Below are 21,916 nucleotides of genomic sequence, written 5' to 3'. Positions count from 1 at the left end.
CGTCTGACTGTGTCGCTGAACGTGTACGGCGTACAGTCTGGTGATCGGACTTGGGGTGACACCTATGGGTGACACACGGTGACACACGAGTTACTGATTAATTGAACAAGGTCTGGTCTGGACTCTCTTGTAAACAAGTGTAATGCTTTATTGGGTCGTCCATTCACAGCTAACAGTATTGAGTTTGTGCTTGAAATGTACTGTAATTCTGTAAAACTGTTAATAAATAATCAATCAATCAAAACGTGCACAGCCTGGTGACACGGACTATAGGCCTACTCACTGGGCCTTGTAGTAGTTATAACAAGTAAGACGCCCGAACTGGGACAAGCTGGAGTTGGAATTACATTTTTTCAACGAGGGCGGCGCAAACAAGAGCAATTTTAGGCATATGTGCAACATGACAACTGTTTTAAAGTATTGTACAGTAACAACTAAAGTCTCTTTAATGTTTTATGTTGTACTATTACTACAAAACAATCTAAAATAAAGGGATTTAAGATCATTGAAGCTGGGCTGTTGCCCTGCATGAGTCCGATGCATTTCTGCCTATACCTCCGGTCCAGGGATTGCACGTACGTGTGTGAGGACAGTGAGGCCTTTGCATGATTCAGGTCTGAGTTCATGCAGAGTGTGTGGAGGTCCAATCAGTCGTGGTCCTGATGCTGGGGGGGGGGGGTACGAAGATGGTCCTGAGGCTGGGGGGGAGGTAGGCCTACGAAGATGCAGAAAGAGACTCCATTCAGCATCTGCATTCTGCGCCATAGCCTGGGAGACCACAGGCGTTTTGTTACCTGCAGGCAGTGTCGAGGGAAGTTGGCAACAATAATTAATTGTCATGGGCTGTGACAGTTTAATTGTCATGGGCTGTGACAGTTTATTAATTGTCATGGGCTGTGACAGTTTATTAATTGTCATGGGCTGTGACAGTTTATTAATTGTCATGGGCTGTGACAGTTTATTAATTGTTATGGGCTGTGACAGTTTATGACCCACATAAATATTGATCCAACAGCTTCCACCACACCCACTTAAATGATTTTGGAACCGGAGAGCTTTGGTTTAAAAGAAGAATATGACCTATATTATATTATATTATATTCTGTCTCACGATTTCACTCATTTTTATTTTAGAAAGGACTGAAGAAAACATGGGAAAAAAAAGTATCTCATGAACAAAACTCCTGCACACATTCAACAGTGTCAGTTTTTATTCAAATTGACAGACGTTTTGATCCCTCTGATCCAATTAAAGTCTCCTGCAGGAGGCGCGTCTGAACCTGCACTGGATTCTCCAGATGTCAGAGGGACCTAAACATCTGTCAATTTGAATTAAAACTGAATGAAATACTTTTTCATGATTGCTTCGGATGTCACTGTCCAACACACCTGCTTCTGAACGAAGTGGATTTCAAGATTTGCACGTGCAACTTACTGTAAGCTCCGCACGTGCATCCCTTCTAAATCATGACAAAAAATCATGAATTTTTTTTTCTATCTCTGTGGTCAGTGGTTCTCAAACATTTTCATCACTGAATGCTCCTTTAAAAAGCCAAGAAGTCAAGAGTCGTGAGACATTCCTTTTGAAACAATGTTTTTTATTTTATTTCATTTCATCATAAAATACATAAAAATTACTTTCTTGACTTTTCGTGTTTACAAACTACAGTATACCCCACCACGCATCTCAAATTGCGTGCTCCATTGAAGTTGTGCTGCTTGGATGTATCTCTGTGGTTTAGTGAGTTATAATTTAAATGCAGACAAGAGGATGAAGTGAAGAGATAAAATATATAAATGGACATTACTGTGAGACAGTTGGTTGTTGGTTGTGAGGTGACCACCGAACTACAACATGACGTCACGAGCCGCGGTGAAGAGAAAACCACCGCCACCGCCCCAGCCCTTCTCTCTGTTTTTACTCACCACCGCTCAACGTTATTTCAGCTCCGGTGGTTAGCTCACCACCGGAGCGGTGGTCAGCTCACCACCGGAGCGGTGGTCACCTCACCACCGGAGCGGTGGTCACCTCACCACCGGAGAGGTGGTCACCTCACAACCGGAGCGGTGGTCACCTCACCACCGGAAGCGGTGGTCACCTCACCACCGGAAGCGGTGGTCACCTCACCACCGGAAGCGGTGGTCACCTCACCACCGGAGCGGTGGTCACCTCACCACCGGAGCGGTGGTCACCTCATCACCGGAAGCGGTGGTCACCTCACCACCGGAGCGGTGGTCACCTCACCACCGGAGCGGTGGTCACCTCACCACCGGAGCGGTGGTCACCTCACCACCGGAAGCGGTGGTCACCTCACCACCGGAAGCGGTGGTCACCTCACCACCGGAGCGGTGGTCACCTCACCACCGGAAGCGGTGGTCACCTCACCATCGGAGCGGTGGTCACATCACCACCGGAGCGGTGGTCACCTCACCACCGGAAGCGGTGGTCACCTCACCACCGGAAGCGGTGGTCACCTCACCACCGGAGCGGTGCAGTCACCTCACCACCGGAAGCGGTGGTCACCTCACCACCGGAAGCGGTGGTCACCTCACCACCGGAGCGGTGGTCACCTCACCACCGGAAGCGGTGGTCACCTCACCACCGGAAGCGGTGGTCACCTCACCACCGGAGCGGTGGTCACCTCACCACCGGAAGCGGTGGTGAGGTGACCACCGGAGCGGTGGAGGTCACCTCACCACCGGAGAGGTGGTCACCTCACCACCGGAGCGGTGGAGGTCACCTCACCACCGGAGAGGTGGTCACCTCACCACCGGAGCGGTGGAGGTCACCTCACCACCGGAGCGGTGGTCACCTCACCACCGAAGCGGTGGTCACCTCACCACCGGAGCGGTGGAGGTCACCTCACCACCGGAGAGGTGGTCACCTCACCACCGGAGCGGTGGAGGTCACCTCACCACCGGAGCGGTGGTCACCTCACCACCGGAGCGGTGGAGGTCACCTCACCACCGGAAGCGGTGGTCACCTCACCACCGGAGCGGTGGAGGTCACCTCACCACCGGAGAGGTGGTCACCTCACCACCGGAGCGGTGGAGGTCACCTCACCACCGGAGCGGTGGTCACCTCACCACCGGAGCGGTGGAGGTCACCTCACCACCGGAAGCGGTGGTCACCTCACCACCGAAAATCCAGACTATGAATGAACCTTAAAGTATGACTTGGAACCTTCAATGAAATGTAATTTATCATGACAGCAGACACTATAGCAGTGTTTTGAAACCTTGGATGAAATGTATTTTATTCATAAATGGGAACCAGAGTAGAGTACAGAGTGATCCTAAACACATCGCACAGCTCTGGTGTTCCAGGTTCACACACAAACGTAAAGTGCAAGAATTCTAATACTGCAAGGCACAAAACTATCAATAAAGGGATTGTCTCTGTGTCTAAAGGTAAAAAATAACAGGAATAGCACAGACATATTTAAAATATATCCCATACAGTTAACAACACAACAAGTAGAACCTTGTCTATGATATTTAACAATAACTTGCATGCTCTGCATTAAAGTAAATATAATTTAGAAAATTATACCAGACAATTATGTACAGTAAATAAATGCCAATACAAATATGCCATGATTTGATTGTTACAATGGTTGAAATATACACAAACCGTCAAATATTAAACAATATTATTATGTTATTATGGCATATTATGCCATAAAAAGTGATGAATGCAATCATCAACCTCATTCTTGTTAGAACAAGTAGATGCTTTTGACAGGGCACATTTTTGATATAGGCCTAGTTAAAAAAAATAAAACAGCTATTTTTGGCTCGGCCTGTATTGCACACAAATCTTCAAAATTGTAATAAGTCATTCCATTGACAGTAAAAATATGATTAAAGGAAAAGAGAAAGAAAACCCATACATGATGTTTCGTTTAAACTCCCATAAGTCATGCAGTAAACACAGCTGCTAGTCGGGTAGAGGCCACTAGGGGGCAGTATATACAACGTCTACTGTACTGTAAATCCAAGATTCATGTACAAAACATAAAAGATGAAAATAAAAACTCAATGTACAGCAAAGATAGGGTTCAAGACACGAGGCATGGAACCCATAATGAAGCAAGTGTCAATTATCTAATGTAATCCTGGTCCAACCTGGGGGGGCAGCGGACTGACCGACCTCATGCTTCCTTCTATGCATGAGGAGTCCAAGCTGCTTCTTTTCACCTGACAGGGGGGGGAGTTGCCGGACGTAGCACGTGGAAGGAACACGTTATTGCGACCAGTTCCGGCCTGTGACCTAATGCATATCAAACTGAGAGTAGGCCTACTTGAAATGAAGAGTTGAGAGTCCTGCTCTAAATAAACATGTGTTTTGCCAGTTACATTATGGCTGTTTGTAGTCAAACATGCACATTGTCAGACATTGTTTCACAGAATATTGCTGACACAACCGGCATCAGCAATCAGACACATTCATCACGGTGACCACTTTGGTGCACAATACTTCCATCAACGCCCGAATGAAGCTAGGTGGAAATACAGTGCTGGCTTTAGCCAGCGTCAAACCAGAGGTCTCCATGTGTGTCTCTGATTAATTCAGGCAACTAGACAGGGAGGGGGGGGGGGGGGCAGATAATTATAGAGTGCCAAAGTTTGTAGTCTTATTATAACCTGTAAATGTGTGAGTTGGCATTTTTGCCATTCCTGGTTCCATCAGCTGGAAGAATGTTTTTTTTGTCAGATGCCTGAAATTAGGTTTGCGGTTTAAACACAAGTGAAGAGTGAGTTTCATGCTTTGTCTTACCTCATAAAATGAAGGTTTTACATCTCTTCAAAATGAACTCAGACCTTTAGTGGTGGTGATCATGCTGTGTATCGCCTTTTACTTCTGCCAATTGCATGAACTCTTTAAAAAAAAACTCTTTAGTTGTGAATAGTATCTTGCTGTACAAAACGTGTAACTATTTGCCACAGAGCTTAGTTTCAGCAACAATACGAAAAAGAAAAGATGCTAAACGTCCTCCTCCCTCCTGCAAATGGCTCTTTTCCACTACCAAGGGAACCCAAGCCAGAACCTTCCAGAACCTGAAACTTTCCAGAACCCGTGAAATTCTGTGATGCTTCTTTGTTGTCCATTATAACCAGAATATAAAGCCAGTATACATAAAATCTCACAACGCAATAACGCATTGTTCAGCTTGTTAGATGGGGCTATTTTTCCACAAATGTTTAAAAATGTTGTCAGAAAGTATACAACAGTATTTAAGTTCTGCTTTCCCAGAACTCAGGGTTTTGGTACCACCTCCTCAAGCAGGGCCCAAATCAGTCTCTGAGAACCGTATCTGAAAGCGAGCCATAGTGTTTTATGGAAACAAATCCCTGCAGCACCTCTGGAATACTTTACACACACGGCGTGACCGTACGGTTCACTTCAGTATCGTTGTTGTTGTAGTGGAAAATAGCCAAGACATTAATACGTCCTTCCTTCCTGATGATCCAGGGGTGCCCAAAAGGCAGATCGTGATCTACCAGTAGATCACAAAGGCTGTGCAGGTAGACCAATAAACAATATTTAATTAAAATATTGATTGACAATTTGACATCAAAAAAGGTTCCTGTCAGCTCAAACCCAATTTTCTGTTTTCAAGAGTATTGCTGTGCACAAACGTCTGTGTAGCATTTGGAAATTACATACAAACAAAAACCCTACCTAGTCCATTTCTCCCCCTCTTATTTCCCATTCCAAGTGCATTTGTCTTATTATGGAACGCCAGGCCGCTATTTCAAAGCCCCCTCGATCAGGTACATATTGACACTATTTTCAGCAGTATACTAATTCTTCCGGTGGGTAGATCTCGTTGAGCCGGTCATTTTGAAAAGTAGATCTCGAGTCTCAAAAAGGTGTGGGCACCCCATCCTGTATACCATATACCAAAGGAAAGGAAAGGTACCATGTTTACCCAGGGTAACTGGACTGAGCTCAATAACTTGTTTACAGCCAGGCCCTGCTCATATAGAACATTTCATGGTAGGGGTTCAATGCCTTGCTCAAGGGCACTTCAGCGGTGGTAATTTTTAACGTGCCGGTCCGGGGATACGAACTATAGCGACCTTCCGATATCAAGACCGCTCCGCAAACCGTTCGGCCACCGCTGCCACCGCTCTCATGGAGACAGCTGATTGCTGTGTTCTCGGTCCGAGCCCACCTCCTGTTGAGACTTGATGGTGATGTGAACGGACCGCTCCCCGCCGCCCGTCGTGTCCTGCGGTTTGGCGTCCGCCGTGGAGACCCTCCCCCGGCCCCCCTCGCACACCTCCTCCTCCTCCGCCGAGGCCCCGAGGGGCCGCAGGCGCTCGGAGGGGCTCGTCTTGTTGGTTTGCGAGGTCGTGGTAGAAGAAGAGTTGTCTTTCTTCAGCTTGTTGTCACTGCTGTTGCTTTCTGAGTTCACCCCTGTGTGGTGGTGGAAACACGCTGATAGGTTATTACGGTATTCAGAGAGAGAGAGAGAGAGAGAGAGAATGGGTGTGTGTGTGTGTGTGTGTGTGTGTGTGTGTGTGTGTGTATTTTTACGTTACAGTGTGTATACACCTGTATATATATATAAATGTTACTGTATGATTGGACATGATTGTGTGTGTGTGTGTGTGTGTGTGTGTGTGTGTGTGTGTGTGTGTGTGTGTGTGTGTGTGTGTGTGTGTGTGTGTGTGTGTGTGTACGACTGTACGACTGTATATATTTACGTTTCAACACCATATATATATTTATGTTGTTACAGTATGTAGAGAGAGAGAGAGAGAGAGAGAGAGGGAGAGAAAGAGAGAGAGAGAGAGAGAGAGAGAGAGAGAGGGAGAGAGAGAGAGAGAGTTGTACAATATCTGCAGATAATGGATTATTAATTATGACTAGGAGAGTCGTGGTCTTCTTACCTGGCCTGCTCTCTGAGGCCTTCCTCACCGTCGGCACGGTTCTGATGGGTTCCGTTGGTTTTGTTCTGGGTCGGACGCGGTTGAAGTTCCCGTCCATGATCCACTGGTGCTGCAGGCCTTCCTCTGGGGTCAGGCGTTTGGTCGGATCCCACCTGGAAATTAAGCACAGACAAAGTTTCACAACCGAATTACTCTAAAAACACTTTAACGCTTTGTGTGCCCTTTCAACATTTTCTAAATCGTTTTTAGAAAATGTTATTTTTGACAATTTTTTTTTTAATAGTTTGTTTTTGTTTGTTTTTTTAAGACGTCCACAGACGCCCTGGGCACCACATAGCGGTAATTCCCAGGACGTCTGTGGACGTCTTGGGCTCACAAATTGTTAATTTGTAACTATCAAAAATAGACCCCTATAGGGAAGTTACCCAACTTTGAGAATCTGTGGTCTACACAGCTCGTACGATAATAGTTTTTTCTCCAGTTTCCGTGATTAATGTGAGTCTAATTTAAAACAAAATATCCTTGTTAACAAAACCACCATGTCGGTAACATACGTGAGGCAGCGCTGGATGAAGTCCAGGAAGGAAGCGTCACTGGTCTTCACTATGGTGGGCAGCTCTCTGGAGCCGGGCTTGCGTTTCTTCCCCTTGCTGTTGGTGATGTTTCTGGGGTTTCCCTTGGAGTCTGCAGGGAGGTTATAAACACAGGGTTCACTTATAGCACTACTGGTACAACATTATTGAATAAATTGAGTAGTCTGATTAACCTCTGATTAACCAATGTACAGTTGTATATGCTCATGTAAAGCACCACAAAGGTTCTCACCAAAGAACAACTTTCTTCTAGATGCCGTCTCAACAAAATCGTCTGGAGGTAATCCAAGAACCTGTGAATTGAAGAAACACAGTTCCCCTTAATACTGTGAGTCAGCCAGATACTGTCTGGGACAACGTTTCAATGGGCTCCATGTAGCCCTGGTCCAGCGCTTACAGCGAGTCTCTCACTGACACCCTGTGGAAGTGCCTTCCACAGCCCTCTAGCAATGTTCTCACTCCCGTGCGAGGGTTTACAATTCCCAGCAAATAAACAAAACTACGTAACTACTCACCCACACAAAGCCTGCTAGACCTTAAGGTAAAGGTCTATTCTCGAAGCTGGGAAGCGTCTCAGGTCCCCCAGCTTCTCTCTAAAATGCACTATTTTAGTCATTAAATAAAATGAATCCAACCAGATCGGCGAAGGCAAAACCCGGAAATGCCATAGTAGATAAAATTACTCTTGGCGTTGGCGGTCCGGTACATTGCTGTATTAAAATGGTTCAAAGTTCAAAGTTAAAACACCAAAAGGACTGGACCAGGGCTAGGCTCCTTGCACACTGAATAACTCTTCCTACTTCCGGGCTGCTTCCTTCCACACAGCTGTTAAAGATTATATTTAATTAAGGCTCTGTTGTGGTTTTCAAACATTTTTCAACCGCTAATTGCTCCCGATGTGCTGGTTGGTGCCTTGCATGGTTTCCGCAGCCATCGGTGTGTCAATGTGTGTGTGAATGGGTGAATGTAATGCACAATCTATGCAAAGCGCCTTGGATAAAGGCGCTATTATATAAATGCAGCATTTATTTACCTCCATGATGCAGGCGATCTGCTCCACCTCACTCTCCCCAGGGAACAGGGGGTATCCTGTGAACAGCTCGGCCAGGATACAGCCCAGGCTCCACATGTCGATGGCCATGCTGTAGGGCTGACCCAGGATCACCTCCGGGGAGCGGTAGAACCGGCTCTGGATGTACGTGTACACTGAGAGGAGAGAGAAAGGAAGGAAAGCTGGTTATTTTTTATTTGCTTTTTTACACTATTGTCACGATAAAATACATATCTGCATAGAGCGTCACAGTCCCGCCCCCTTTCATGACGACTGCCAGGCCCAGGAAATAATTCCCAATGCATTTTCCTCATAGACATTTCAAAAAGTATTTATTTAAAGACCTTTTATGAAGCCAACTCGAGTCGTGACAAATCATGACAACAAACACAATATTTTCGACCAAACAAAATAAGAAAAACAACAAAAAAAGTGTTTTTTCCTAACATTTTAGTCTAGTTTTTATTTGATTACGAAATTGTCAGTATATTTAGTCTTAGTTTTAGTCATCATACAGCTTAGTTTTCATTTAGTTTCCATTTATTTTCGTCGGTGAAAAAAGTAGTTTTAGTCGACAAAATCAACACTGCTGCTCTCTGTCAATGGTCATCAATCCCACACATTCGTTCCCTTGTTTTTGTTTTGTGTTTTGTGTGTGTGTGTCTCTTGTATAGTATGTAGTGTTAAGTTTACTTTTCTGTCATTTTGATGTCTTGTACTGTTGTGTTGTATTGTATTTGACTGTATTTCACTTGTATTTGTAAAATCCAAATAAAATAAGAAAAAGAAAAAGAAAAAAAGTAGCACATCTACAAGATTGAAACACGGTCATAATTTTCTAATTTGAATCCTGAAAAGCAACATTTCTGGACAGTTGTGTTGATTTCTTTGTGTGGGATTTACTTTAAGCACCCCTTTGCTGTTCATAACAGCTGGAACAGTTTATTTTCTATTTGCTTTTTTACACTATTGTCACGATAAAATACATCTATCTGCATAGGAATAAAAACATTATTATTAATGCCCTACTTGATCGTACTATTCAGCGTCACACAAAAGCATTAAACAGTAGCAGATCTACAATATTTTGTTGCTCTGATGAGACAAAAGGGCCCTTCCATCCCACCAAAGGGAACTTCACCCTTTTTGCTAAAAAATATATATGTTAATGACGTTTAGAAGATTTAGAACACTTTCCTGGGGGTCTTTATGTGTGTAATATGTGGGTTTTAGATGTTTTAGATATTAGCAATGAGCACAATTTCTCTGATGTCATGGGTGACACTGGGCTCACAAAAAAGTAGCACATCTACAAGATCGAAACACGGTCATAATATTCAAATTTGAATCCTGAAAAAGCCACATTTTTTGGACATCTGTGTTATGGATTTATTTAAAAAACACTCACCCCTTTGCTGTTCATAACAGCTGGAACCAAAGTCCACCACTTTGATGTTGCCCCCTGGTCCTCTCTGGGACAAGAGGATGTTCTCCTGTTCACAAACAGAGGGCGGACATTATTCACCACAGGATTTATTTATTTATTTTTTAACCTTCTTCTTCACAGTTTGGTTTATTCAATATTTCAGGGTATACAGTACTGCACACAGGATTTATCTATATACTCCAGCAGGGGGTGCTGTTGCACCGTACAGTCACAGCGTAGTAGAGGCTGTACAGCTGACAGTAGCCTACAGTGACTCCCCTAAGTTAGCAGTAGCATCATCACATTTGTTCTATTGTACATTACATAATGTTATACCTGGCATACCTATATTTTGAGTATGTAATTATAGGTCAAATTTGTATAGGTCAAAAATTTGCAAAATATTTCAAAAACAGTGAAAATAACAGATCCGCGAGCTACTGCATCTGCAACGCGTTGTTTGTGAGGTTGTCCCTAAACCTCTTTGCCTTTTTTTTTTTTTACTATTTAGATTTTTTTTTACATTGACACGTTGTGAGCTTGTAGTCTGGCCATTTTAACTATTCAAAAATATTTTGCAAAATAGTAAAAAAGGCAAAGAAGTTTAGGGATAAGGGGTTTAGCGGTGAGGAAAATGGAGCCCCTTGTCTCCTAATGCAGCTCGCATTAATTGCAGGTTCGAGTCCCAATCCTGACAAACTGTCTGTATGTCATTTCCCGTTCCTCTCTCCTCGTTTCCTGTCTGTCTCAGACTCAAAAAGCCCAAAAGATATCTTAACCCATTCTGGGCGGGAACCCCTTTTGGTGTTCTATTTCGTCCCTGCTGACCGCCAGAGGCGGTGCTTTAAGCACTGAATGACCAATTTTGACCCCGTGATGACCCCCGGAGTAGTCTATAACTTCCGGCAGTCACCTGGGGCTCAGTCCCTAATTTCTTCTCGCTGCGCAAGTTGTACACAGTACAGAGTTCTACAGCAGAATTGAACTGCATTGTTACAGAACTATTGAGTTGCTGGTAGTCCCGTGACCATTATTGGTCGGAGTAGCGACGCGCGTTCGCCCTCCAGGAACTGCGACTCTTATCATCTTATCATCTTATATCTTCTTTTCCCCGTGGGAACGAACTAAAGGTAAGCAAACAACCCCTGTGCGCATAGGCTGCGTGCGCGCTGCTTCCCTGCCACACACACGGTTGCGTGCTACGATCGGTGACCTGATAGCGTCCCGTTCAGCACTGGTTAAAGCTGAACGGATAAGTTCGGGTCTCTTTGCCAGCTTACACTGTTTGATTCCCATGCATGCATTTAATTGAATTGTATGCTATGCGGTAGTGCTAGTGACGGCAAGCGTAGCGCTGCCCGCTCCCAGCACGTTAGCCGACATTGCTAATTGCTATTGTTTATTGTTTAGTTTTCTGTTTAGCCCGTGTCTGCGACGCGGCACGCCGCAGCACGGTGCAACTCGAGTAACACTCATTCTGTGTACTGTAGTGTACTTATTTAATGATACTATTAAGCTTATAGTTTAAGTTTGGCGTTACTTCAGTAACCCCGGATATGTGAATTAGCTTGACTGATTTGGTCGTCACTGTTTTCAAGAGTGTACTTTAATTTCGGCATAGAGTCACTGCCTCTTTATAGGTTGTTGTTTGTCAAATTAGATATATGTAACTATACGTTGTATTGTTATTATTATTATATACTAATTAATAATATAATATTAATAGTATATATTAATATAATAATAATTATATATTATATATATTATATTATTATTATATACTGTATGTAATTATATATTATATATATTGTATTATTATTATATACTATATATAATTATATATTATATATACTGTTCTATCGCTGTTAAAGCACCCCTTAGCCGGCATAGGTGGCGTGCGCGCCCCCTTCCTCCAGCTAAGCGGCCTTTAGCACAGCCAACAGTAGCCTCTGCTGGCACAGGCAGCGTCTGCGCTCCCTCCCTCCAGCATACGGCTCCACCTCTAGCAACCACTAGCGTCCGCGCTCTGGGCTACATCTGTGGGTTACCGATGGACGAACCCTGCCACCACCTGTGCACCTCCTGTCAGGCTCCTCTGCGGCCAGAGGATGGGCATGACCTCTGCCCTGGGTGTCTTGGCCCCCAACATCTGAGGGAGGCACTCGGCGACAACCCATGCATGAACTGCACCATCATGCCCCGGGAGGTGAGGATAGCCAGGTTGGCACAGGTGGAGAAGGTGGACGGTGAGCTTCCCCCATTGGGCATGCTAACCCAACGACAGACCAGGGCTTCCAAGCGTCGATCCACCACACCTGCTACCTCGACCCCTGCTTCCAAGAGAAGGGCGGGGCCTGACCATAGGCTATCATCTAAGGTCGACCAGATGTCTGCCGACCTGGCCCTAATGAGGGCCATGTTCATGGCCCGTCAGCCCGAGATCCAGCCGGAGGACGTAGAACCACCTACTCCGCCGATGCCGCACCTGATCCCTGAGGGTCAGGACCCGGACACACTGTCCCTGGCGGCCTCAGCCACCCACTTCCACGACTATGACGAAAGTGAGGCGGATGGGGCAGAGGCGGCTTCCGAGGCCTCTGAGCAGGGCTCGTACTCATCAGCCCAGACCGGTCTGACTGAGACGGCTGGCGGCTCCATGAGGGCCGCCCTGTACATGGCTCTTGATCATCAGGGCCTGGCTGGACCGCAGCAGGCGGAGTCAGCCCCGTCAAGCCGTTTCTTCAAGAACAAGCCAGCCCCCTCTAGCTTTACCGTTCCTCACTCAGAGGACTTCCTGAAGGAGCTACACACTTGCTGGAGAGACTCGAAGGCTTGCTCTCGTCTCTCTGCCGATGGGCGTATGCTCGCGGCCATGGACAACCCGGAAGGAGTCGGCCTGCAGCGCATGCCGGCTGTGGAGCCCTGCATCGCTTCCTTAGTTGTCGACCCCGACGAGGCGCTACGGCAGGACACCAGGTGCCCCCGACCCCAGTGCAGGACCACCGATGACCTCCTCATAAGGGCTTATGATGCAGGAGCCCGTGCCGGGAGGATCTCCAACTCCCTGTCACACCTCATGCTCGCCCTCTCTGCATCTCTGCAGGCGAACAACGCGAGCGCAGAGCCCGCAGACGCCAACACCCTCTGCGACGCATCACTGGAGGCATTCGGCCTCATGTCAAGAGAGCTGGGACGGATGATGTCCACTCTCGTTCAGGCGCGGCGCCAAGTCTGGCTCTCTCAGGCCAACCTGACTGAGAAGACCAGGGCAACCCTGCGCGGTCTTCCAGTGGTGCCGGGAGCGATATTCGGCCCAGCTGCGAGGGAAGCGCTGGACCGCACAATCCGGGCCAGGGCGGACAAGGAGCAGCTGTCAAGCCTGAGGCGACAGCGCATGCCTCCCCCAGAGGGACCTCCCAACAGGAGCAGAGGCCCCTCGGCCGCCACCCGAGCTCGCCTGCCACAGGCCCCCACTTGGGGCCAGCGCACTTCCCAGCGGACTGAACAGAGGCAGGGCCATAACCCTGGCCGGCCCTCTACTAGGCAGTTTCGTGCCCCGGGCCCTGGGGGACCCCCCCCCAGGGCCCCTAGGGGCCGGGGGGGCAGACGCTGAGACCACGCGGCCGGCCGTCGGATACTTTACACCTCAGCAGCTCAGGTACTGGGCTGCTCAAGCTTCGGACACGTGGGTGATTGCCACCTTAACCCACGGGTACAAGCTTCAGTTCCGACGCCGGCCCCCCACAGCCGGCCGGGTCAGAATGACCACTATAGCCGACCCGGCAAAGGCCCTTGCCCTAGACCAGGAGCTGTCCATCCTCCTGGCCAAGGGCGCCATCGAAGCAGTAGACCCCCGGGAGCACCCCAGGGGGTTCTACTCCACATACTTCCTAGTGCCAAAGAAGACAGGCGGTTTTCGCCCCGTCTTAGACCTGAGGGTGCTAAACAAATACATGAAGGTCATTCCGTTCCACATGTTGACCTCAAGGGACGTCCTGCAATCCATCGCCCACAGGGAATGGTTCACATCAGTGGACCTAAAGGACGCATATTTTCATGTCCCCATTGCTCGGCAACACCGCCAGTTCCTGCGGTTTGCCTATCGAGGCCGCCACTGGCAGTTCAGAGTTCTGCCGTTCGGACTCTCCCTCTCTCCGAGAGTATTCACGAGGTGTGTGGCAGCGGCGCTGGCGCCTCTCCAATCGCAGGGCGTCAAGATCCTGCCATACCTCGACGACTGGCTGATCTGTGCGCCATCCCAGGCGCTGGTAGCCGAGGACACAGCACGTCTCCTGTCCCATGCAGCCCGGCTGGGGTTAAAGGTAAATGTGGAAAAAAGTTGCCTGATCCCATCCCAAACCACAACATTTATTGGTCTGGCGTTACACACCAGAACGATGAAAGCCTGTCCGTCCTCACGCCGGGTGGACGACATTATGAAGTTTCTTCCGATGTTCCGGAGAGGCAGTCGGCTGTCGCTCATCACATTCCTCCGCCTCTTGGGCAAACTGACGTCCGTGGCGGCCGTTGTCCCCCTGGGTTTGCTGCGACTGCGCCCCATGCAGAGGTGGCTGAACAGTTTTCAGTTGGACGCCGAGCGACACAGACACAAAAAGATAACCGTGTCACAACAGTGTCTACTCGCCCTAGCCCCATGGAGAGACAGGGCTTACCTGTCGAGGGGGGTCCCTATGGGGTCCATTCCCTCTCGCAGGGAGATCGTCACCACCGACGCTTGCCCCCTGGGCTGGGGTGCGGTGTGGCAGAGCAGGACAGCTCGCAACCAGTGGTCGGCGGAAGATCGCCGAGACCACATAAACGTGCTGGAGCTACGTGCGGTGCACATGGCTCTACAACGCTTCCTGCCATACTTGAGAGGCAGGCACATACTCGTACGGTCAGACAACACCTCAACCGTATTCCACATCAACCACCAGGGCGGAACCAAGTCTGCACGACTACTAGAGGTGTCCACAGACCTGCTGACGTGGGCGGCCCCCCGTCTCACCAGCCTACGGGCGGTGCACATACCAGGGGAGCGGAACCACCTCGCAGACTTCCTCTCCCGCCAGAAGCCCCCGTCAGGGGAATGGCGCCTCCATCCAGAGGTGGTGCACACCATCTGGGCCCGCTTCGGGAGAGCACAGGTGGACCTATTCGCTTCAGGGGAGTCAACCCACTGCCCTCGCTGGTTTTCCCTAGCGGAAACCATCAGTCCTCTAGGCCTGGACGCACTGGCGCACCCCTGGCCACAGGAGCTGCTCTATGCATTTCCACCACTTCCTCTGGTACGTTCAGTTCTCCAGAGGGTCGTTCAGGAGGGTCACACCATCCTGCTGGTGGCCCCTTTCTGGCCAGGGAGGACATGGTTCCCCCTGCTCCACAGCCTCTGTCACGGAACGCCTTGGCGCCTCCCCGACAGGAGGGACCTACTGTCACAGCTGGGAGGCCGGATCTGGCACCCATGCCCACAACGCCTCCAGCTGTGCGTCTGGCCGCTCAGGGGCCGGAGCCACTGCTGAGCAGCCCGGTGAGATACACCATACTGAACGCCAGAGCGCCGTCCACCAGGCTACAGTATGACAACAGGTGGAAGCTGTTTTCCAGCTGGTGTAGGGATCTGGGCGAAGACCCAGTACACTGCCCTGTACCCAAAATCCTGGAGTTCCTACAATCTCTACTAGGTAAGGGCCGGTCCCCCTCTACCTTGAAGGTTTACGTGGCAGCAATTTCCTGCCGCCATGTGGCAATTAACGACCGCACAGTAGGGAGCCACAACCTGGTGTCCCTCTTCCTGAGAGGGGCTCGGAGGTTGCATCCCCCGAGAGCTCCGAGGGCTCCGTTATGGGACCTTAACCGGGTACTGGACGCCCTGTGCGGGCCTCCCTTCGAACCCTTGGCACAGGCCGAGCTGAAGTGGGCGTCATACAAGACATCCCTTCTCCTGGCCATTACATCGGCAAAGCGCGTCAGTGAACTGCACGCTCTGTCAGTCAGTGAAACATGTCTGAGGTGGAACGCAGACGGCTCGGGGGTCACGCTGTGGCCAAACATAGCATTCCTCCCGAAGGTGCTGTCGCAGGCTCACCTCAACCAGCCTATCAGGCTGGCTCGATTTAACCCCCCACCTGGAGAGGGGACAGACAAACTGGAGCTGTTGTGCCCAGTCCGGGCTCTGAGAGCCTACATTGAAGCTACTGCACGCATCAGGCGGGCAGAGCAGCTATTCCTTTGCCATAGTGGTGTGAACAAAGGCGGCGCTCTCTCCAAGCAGCGCCTGTCCCACTGGATTGTAGACACAATCAGCCACGCCTATGAGGTAAGTAACCTCCCCGTACCATCAGGTGTACGGTGCCACTCTACAAGGAGCATTTCCACATCGTGGGCTGCCATGAGAGGGGTGCCCTTGGAGGACATTTGTGCCGCCGCCTCATGGGCTTCGGCAGGCACTTTCTCAAGATTTTACAGGGTGAACGTGGCCACTCCCCACCCATTGGACGTGGTCCTCTTCCCCGAATCCTCCGGTTCTACCCTTTGAGGTTTGTAATCAGGATTCCTCGTGACTTGTCTGGTATAAGTCATTCAGTGCTTAAAGCACCGCCTCTGGCGGTCAGCAGGGACGAAATAGAACGATAGTTACGTATGTAACTACGGTTCTATGAGTCCTGAATGACCGCCAGAGGCACTCTTGTCACTCAGAATCCTCGTGTTCTCGCGAGAAGATTCTGTAGGGACTGAGCCCCAGGTGACTGCCGGAAGTTATAGACTACTCCGGGGGTCATCACGGGGTCAAAATTGGTCATTCAGTGCTTAAAGCACCGCCTCTGGCGGTCATTCAGGACTCATAGAACCGTAGTTACATACGTAACTATCGTTTTAAGCATCATGTTTATTATGCAGTATGCTTTAGCTGTTAATATAGCAGATCTATAATAAAATAGCAGATCTACAAGCTCATAGGACGGCACCGAGTGCAGCACTACAAGCTTGTAGGTCTGCTATTTTTGAAAAATCGTGAAAATGTGGCGCAAATCTTTATATATATTATTTCAGAGTGAACGTTTTTAACTCAAATCTTTGCTTCTGGTCCCTGGAACAACATATTTTCCGATGGGGGTCGGCGGCCAATTACATATATTTCTGAGGGGTCCTTGACATGAAAATGTTTGAGAACCACTGACATATAATTATAGAAACATGGGGTTTTTCAGAAAACTGTCAGAATTTAGAAGGCATTTGTAGAATCGGTTTCAGGTCTAAATGAAAAATAGTTGAAGAAAAGAAGAAGATGAATTAATTAAGAGCCTACCGGCTTGAGGTCACAGTGGATGATCTTCTCGCGGTGAAGCATCTGAAGACACTTCAGCAGAGCGTGGGCGAAGCGTCGGATCAGAGGCAGACTGAAGCCCTGGAAGTTGTTCTTCTTGATCAGCTCGTACAGGTTCACCCTGTCAACAACAACACACAACGTAAACAACAACACAACGTCAACAACAACACAACACAGAGCCTTTAATCAACTACAGGTTCACCCTGTCAACAACACAACGCAGGGCGTTCAGCCACATGGAGCACTTTTTGTCACGCGGAAAAAGAAAAAAAAATACACAAAATACACAAAATAATTCCCCGTTCATTTTCCTCAGACTTTTCAAAAAGTATTTATTTAAAGACGGCTATGCCGCTGACAAAGCCAACTCTTGTCGTGACAAATCATGACAACAAACACAATATTTTGGACCAAACAAATAATTAGCCTACAAAGAAGAAAAACGGCAGGTTGTAACCTGCAGTTTTTTTTCTTCTTTCTAATTCTTTGTTTGGCCCAAAACATTGCGTTTATTGTCATGATTTGTCACGACGAGAGTTGGCTTTGTCCGCGGCGTAACCGCGGCATAACCATCTTTGAAAAGTCTAAGAGGAAAATGAACGGGGAATTATTTTCCGGGTCTCTCGAGGGGACGCTCTATGTATTTATTCCTCCTCCTGGAACAAACTAGACTGAATAAAAATACATGCTAAGCCTAAATGTGAATGTTAGTCTACGGTTGCGGCTGACACATACTAAATTAAAATAGTTTGGCGCGGGAACCGTAAACTCAGGAACTGTTAAACTCATACGGTGGCAAAAACAATCCGCGTGCCTACGTGATTTCTCCGGGGACAGATAGAGGGGACTGCTATTTCCTGCTACTTGGTAAGTTGGTAATAAGCATAATCTTCTTTGGGCTCTCCGGTGTAAGGGGAGCCTTTCACAGTCACTATGATGAAGCAAGCAGGGTAAAGAGATAGGGCTATAATCAAGGCATTAACTAAGGGATTCAGTGACGGTAACACAAGACAAGGTGCTGCTTGGTCCCAAATTGCCCTCTAAAAAGGTCACTGGAAGCCGTCTGTCTGCCACACAAGACTATCTTCTGTTCCCCGCTAGATATTATGGAGGCATGGTAGCAATCCAAGGATAAGCTGCATTTCTACCACTATGTGGTATACCGGTCTCATCCCATACTCCAGGGGTTCAATCCAAGCTTATGCATTTCTACCACTTATGTGGTAGCCTGGGCACCATTTCATGTCGGTATATGATCCGGGCTGGAGCCGGATGATATGCTTACGTCATGTTGTAGGCAATTGTAGGAAGCCGTTTGTTGCTTCCTGTTTGAATAAAAGCAATAAAAGCTCTCGTATAAGCGAGAGCTTTTATTGAGAGGGGAAAAGGAAGTTGTCGCCGCCTGTTCATCCTGTCTGGCGACTACAAAACAATACTACAACATGACGTAACCACATCATCCGGCCCCAGCCCGGATCATACAGACTTTTGAAACAGAGACCAGGCTTGGAAAGCCTGGTGAGGCGAGGTTACTTATGTGGTACCGGTTCTCATCCCATACTCCAGGGGTTCAATCCAAGCTTATCCTCCATTTCTACCACAATGTGGTACCGGTTCTCATCCCATTCTCCAGGGGTTCTCAACCTGGCGTCGCCATTTGGTCACCTCAGGGGGGGTCGCCAAATTGTTTTGGGGGTTATTTTTTATTTATTTATTTTTTGCAACTGAATGGCTGGAAAATGGAAATTAAGAGTATGCTTCCTTCTATGCATGAGGAGTCCAAGCTGCTTCTTTTCACCTGACAGGGGGGAGTTTCCCTGGTTGGACGTAGCGCGTGGAATGAACACGTTATTCCAACCAGTTCCTTTCCCCTCCATCAGGCGCCCCGGCTGGCCAGGGGGAGGCAGTTTAGAGACCAGGATTACTGCATGTTTTTGTGAGGGTACCACTACCTACCCTATAGGGGACACGGGGAGAACATGTGAGGGTACCTACCCTAGGGGACACAGGGAGAACATGTGAGGGTACCTACCCTAGGGGACACGGGGAGAACATGTGAGGGTACCTACCCTAGGGGACACGGGGAGAACATGTGAGGGTACCTACCCTAGGGGACACGGGGAGAACATGTGAGGGTACCTACCCTAGGGGACACAGGGAGAACATGTGAGGGTACCTACCCTATAGGGGGACACGGGGAGAACATGTGAGGGTACCTACCCTATAGGGAACACGGGGAGAACATGTGAGGGTACCTACCCTAGGGGACACGGGGAGAACATGCAAACTCCACACAGAAAGGCCCTTTCGCCAACCCCGCCTCTGGTATGGGCACCAATGACGCAGAGGAGAGAACACACCCCCAGCGCCCACAGCGTCCCGAGCGGGAATCGAACCCAGGACCTTCTAGCTGTGAGGCGAGCGACAGCACTAGCGACTGTGCCACCCTTGTCCTGGGTCCTGTGTCCCAACCTGTGTACAACTCTTCATTTTTCAAAACTTTCCTTTACACCTATACTCCACTACATATTTTACTCCACTACAATTACATGACAACTTTAATTATGTAACTTTGTGTTTTAGATATCTTTTTAACGACAGCGTGTGTGTGTGCTCTCATACCCGAGGAGCTCGAAGGTGATGCAGAGGTGGTTTCGGAAGTAGAAGTAATCCTTCATGTGGATCACGTTGTGAAGGTTGTCCTTGTCTTTCCTCTTCACCGCGTCCAGGATCTTCAGCTCCACCAGAGCCTGGTGGTGGAACCTGCAGCCAGCGGGAGATCATTTAAAAAACCCATGCATTTAGACCATATGAGGACGATTCTACAAAAATGTCAGTTTCTGAAAAACAGTGGTTCTCAAACATGTTCATGTCAAGGGGAACCTCCAGAAATATGTTTGGCCGTCGACCCCCCATCTGAAAATATGTTGTTCCGGGGAGGGACATCCTCCCAGAAGCAAAGATTTGAGTTAACCCATTCTGACCTGAGATCAGATTCATACGAGGTTTCCACTGGACACACACTGGTCTGATTAACCCATTCTGACCTGAGATCAGATTCCAAAAAGATTTCAGTCGTTCTTCGTTTTTTCAAAAATAGCAGACCTACAAGCTCGTAGCGCGCCACTCGGTGGCGCGCTATGAGCTTGTAGATCTGCTATTTTTCAATAGCTAAAGCATGACATGATGCTAACCCCAAAATGGGTTCCCGTTCAGAATGGGTTAAAAACGTTCGCTCTGAAATAATATATATATATATTCAAAGATTTGGCCACATTTTCACGATTTTTCAAAAATAGCATGACCTACGTCCTATACAAGCTCGTAGCACGGCACTCAATTCCGCGCTAGGAATAGGTCTGCTATTTTTGAAAAATCGTCTCTAGTTTGTCAACCTGTGGATATTTAAGCAAAGGAAGAATGTGGTATATTTTCTTCGGGGACCACCATGTTACGCTGTCGTCATGTAAACATGTCCCAATCTAAATTGTTATTTAATGGTGATGCTTCTCTGACAGGAAAGATTACACTGACACGTTCATGCTAAAAATACGCTGTATATGCCAGCTGGGAGTGATGAGACATATCAGCTCCCCAGCCTGTGTGAATATCTCAAGACTCGATTGATATGATATGTGATATATATCTCATATCAATCGAGTCTTGAGATATTCACACAGGCCGAGCGGTTGGTCGTCTCTGCTCCGTCACTGGATTCCTAGAGAATTCGAGGCGGAAGGAGGAGGAGGTTGGGGTGGAGGAGGAGGATGGCGATTTTGAAGAATAGTGAAAATAGCCGATCTACAAGTGCAGTACTGAGTACTCAGTCACAACCCATGTTTGGTCTGTCGTGGAGCAGAACAAACAACTTGGTTAACCCATTCTGACCTGAGATCAGATTCTAAAAATGTCTTCTACATCAGTTTTCTGACAAAGCTATATAGGCGAGTAAATCTATGAAAAAAAAGCACATTACCCCCAAAAAATTGCAACAAAAGGTTTCTCAACTGATTTATGTAGCATTAGGTGTCCTTAATAAGATACTAAAAGTCTACCAAAGTCTGACCACCCGAAAGGTGTTATTTTCAAGATGGCGTCCAAGATGGCCTAAAAACCATTAAAATAGCCTAACTCCTTCATTATTCATCCTAGACAAGTACTTTTTGTGTCTAACCCTATGTTTTTGGGGTCTAGGAGTCCATTGAACTTGTCCAAATTACAGAGATACAATTAGATAATTGTATAATTGTATAATAATATGTTTCTATGTCAGTCGTTCTTTGATTTTTCAAAAATAGCAGACCTACGTATACAAGCTCGTAGCACGCCACTCGGTGGCGCGCTATGAGCTTGTAGATCTGCTATTTTTCAATATAGCTAAAGCACAACATATATGCTAACACCAAAGAGATCGCAGGTGTATTTATACTGTGGTGGTGATTGCACCGGGGATTGGCCGGGTGATATAATGAAAGGCAGGTGAGTTTGATGAGGAGGGAGGAGTTGTTGTTGATAATGAGGGAGGAGTTGTTATAAGGTCAAGCGGAAGGAGGTCTCTTCTCCCGAAACTGCGTTGTATAAATACAAAATGTGCCCATTCTGTCTAAAAAATG

The 21,916-nt window shown here is 47.9% G+C and overlaps 1 protein-coding gene across 1 annotated transcript in view; it reads right to left on the bottom strand.

Moving 5' to 3' along the window:
• Positions 1 to 2,989: 2,989 nt before the first annotated feature.
• Positions 2,990 to 21,916, bottom strand: part of dyrk4 (dual-specificity tyrosine-(Y)-phosphorylation regulated kinase 4) — a 40,811-nt gene continuing 21,884 nt past the window's right edge. Inside the window, exons 7-14 of the mRNA XM_080761929.1 lie at positions 19,926 to 20,066; positions 17,283 to 17,421; positions 9,956 to 10,040; positions 8,530 to 8,702; positions 7,729 to 7,789; positions 7,458 to 7,587; positions 6,904 to 7,055; positions 2,990 to 6,427 (exon numbers count right to left, since the gene is read on the bottom strand). Coding sequence (XP_080618055.1) covers positions 6,141 to 6,427; positions 6,904 to 7,055; positions 7,458 to 7,587; positions 7,729 to 7,789; positions 8,530 to 8,702; positions 9,956 to 10,040; positions 17,283 to 17,421; positions 19,926 to 20,066 — 1,168 coding nt within the window. The 3' untranslated portion in view covers positions 2,990 to 6,140. The remainder of the gene's footprint in view (positions 6,428 to 6,903; positions 7,056 to 7,457; positions 7,588 to 7,728; positions 7,790 to 8,529; positions 8,703 to 9,955; positions 10,041 to 17,282; positions 17,422 to 19,925; positions 20,067 to 21,916) is intronic.

This window comes from Protomyctophum bolini (assembly GCF_963924005.1).
Source record: "Protomyctophum bolini genome assembly, chromosome: 4".
Lineage (NCBI taxonomy): Eukaryota > Metazoa > Chordata > Actinopteri > Myctophiformes > Myctophidae > Protomyctophum > Protomyctophum bolini.
Note: the sequence above shows the minus strand (reverse complement) of the source record. Positions and strands in the feature narration are given on the sequence as shown.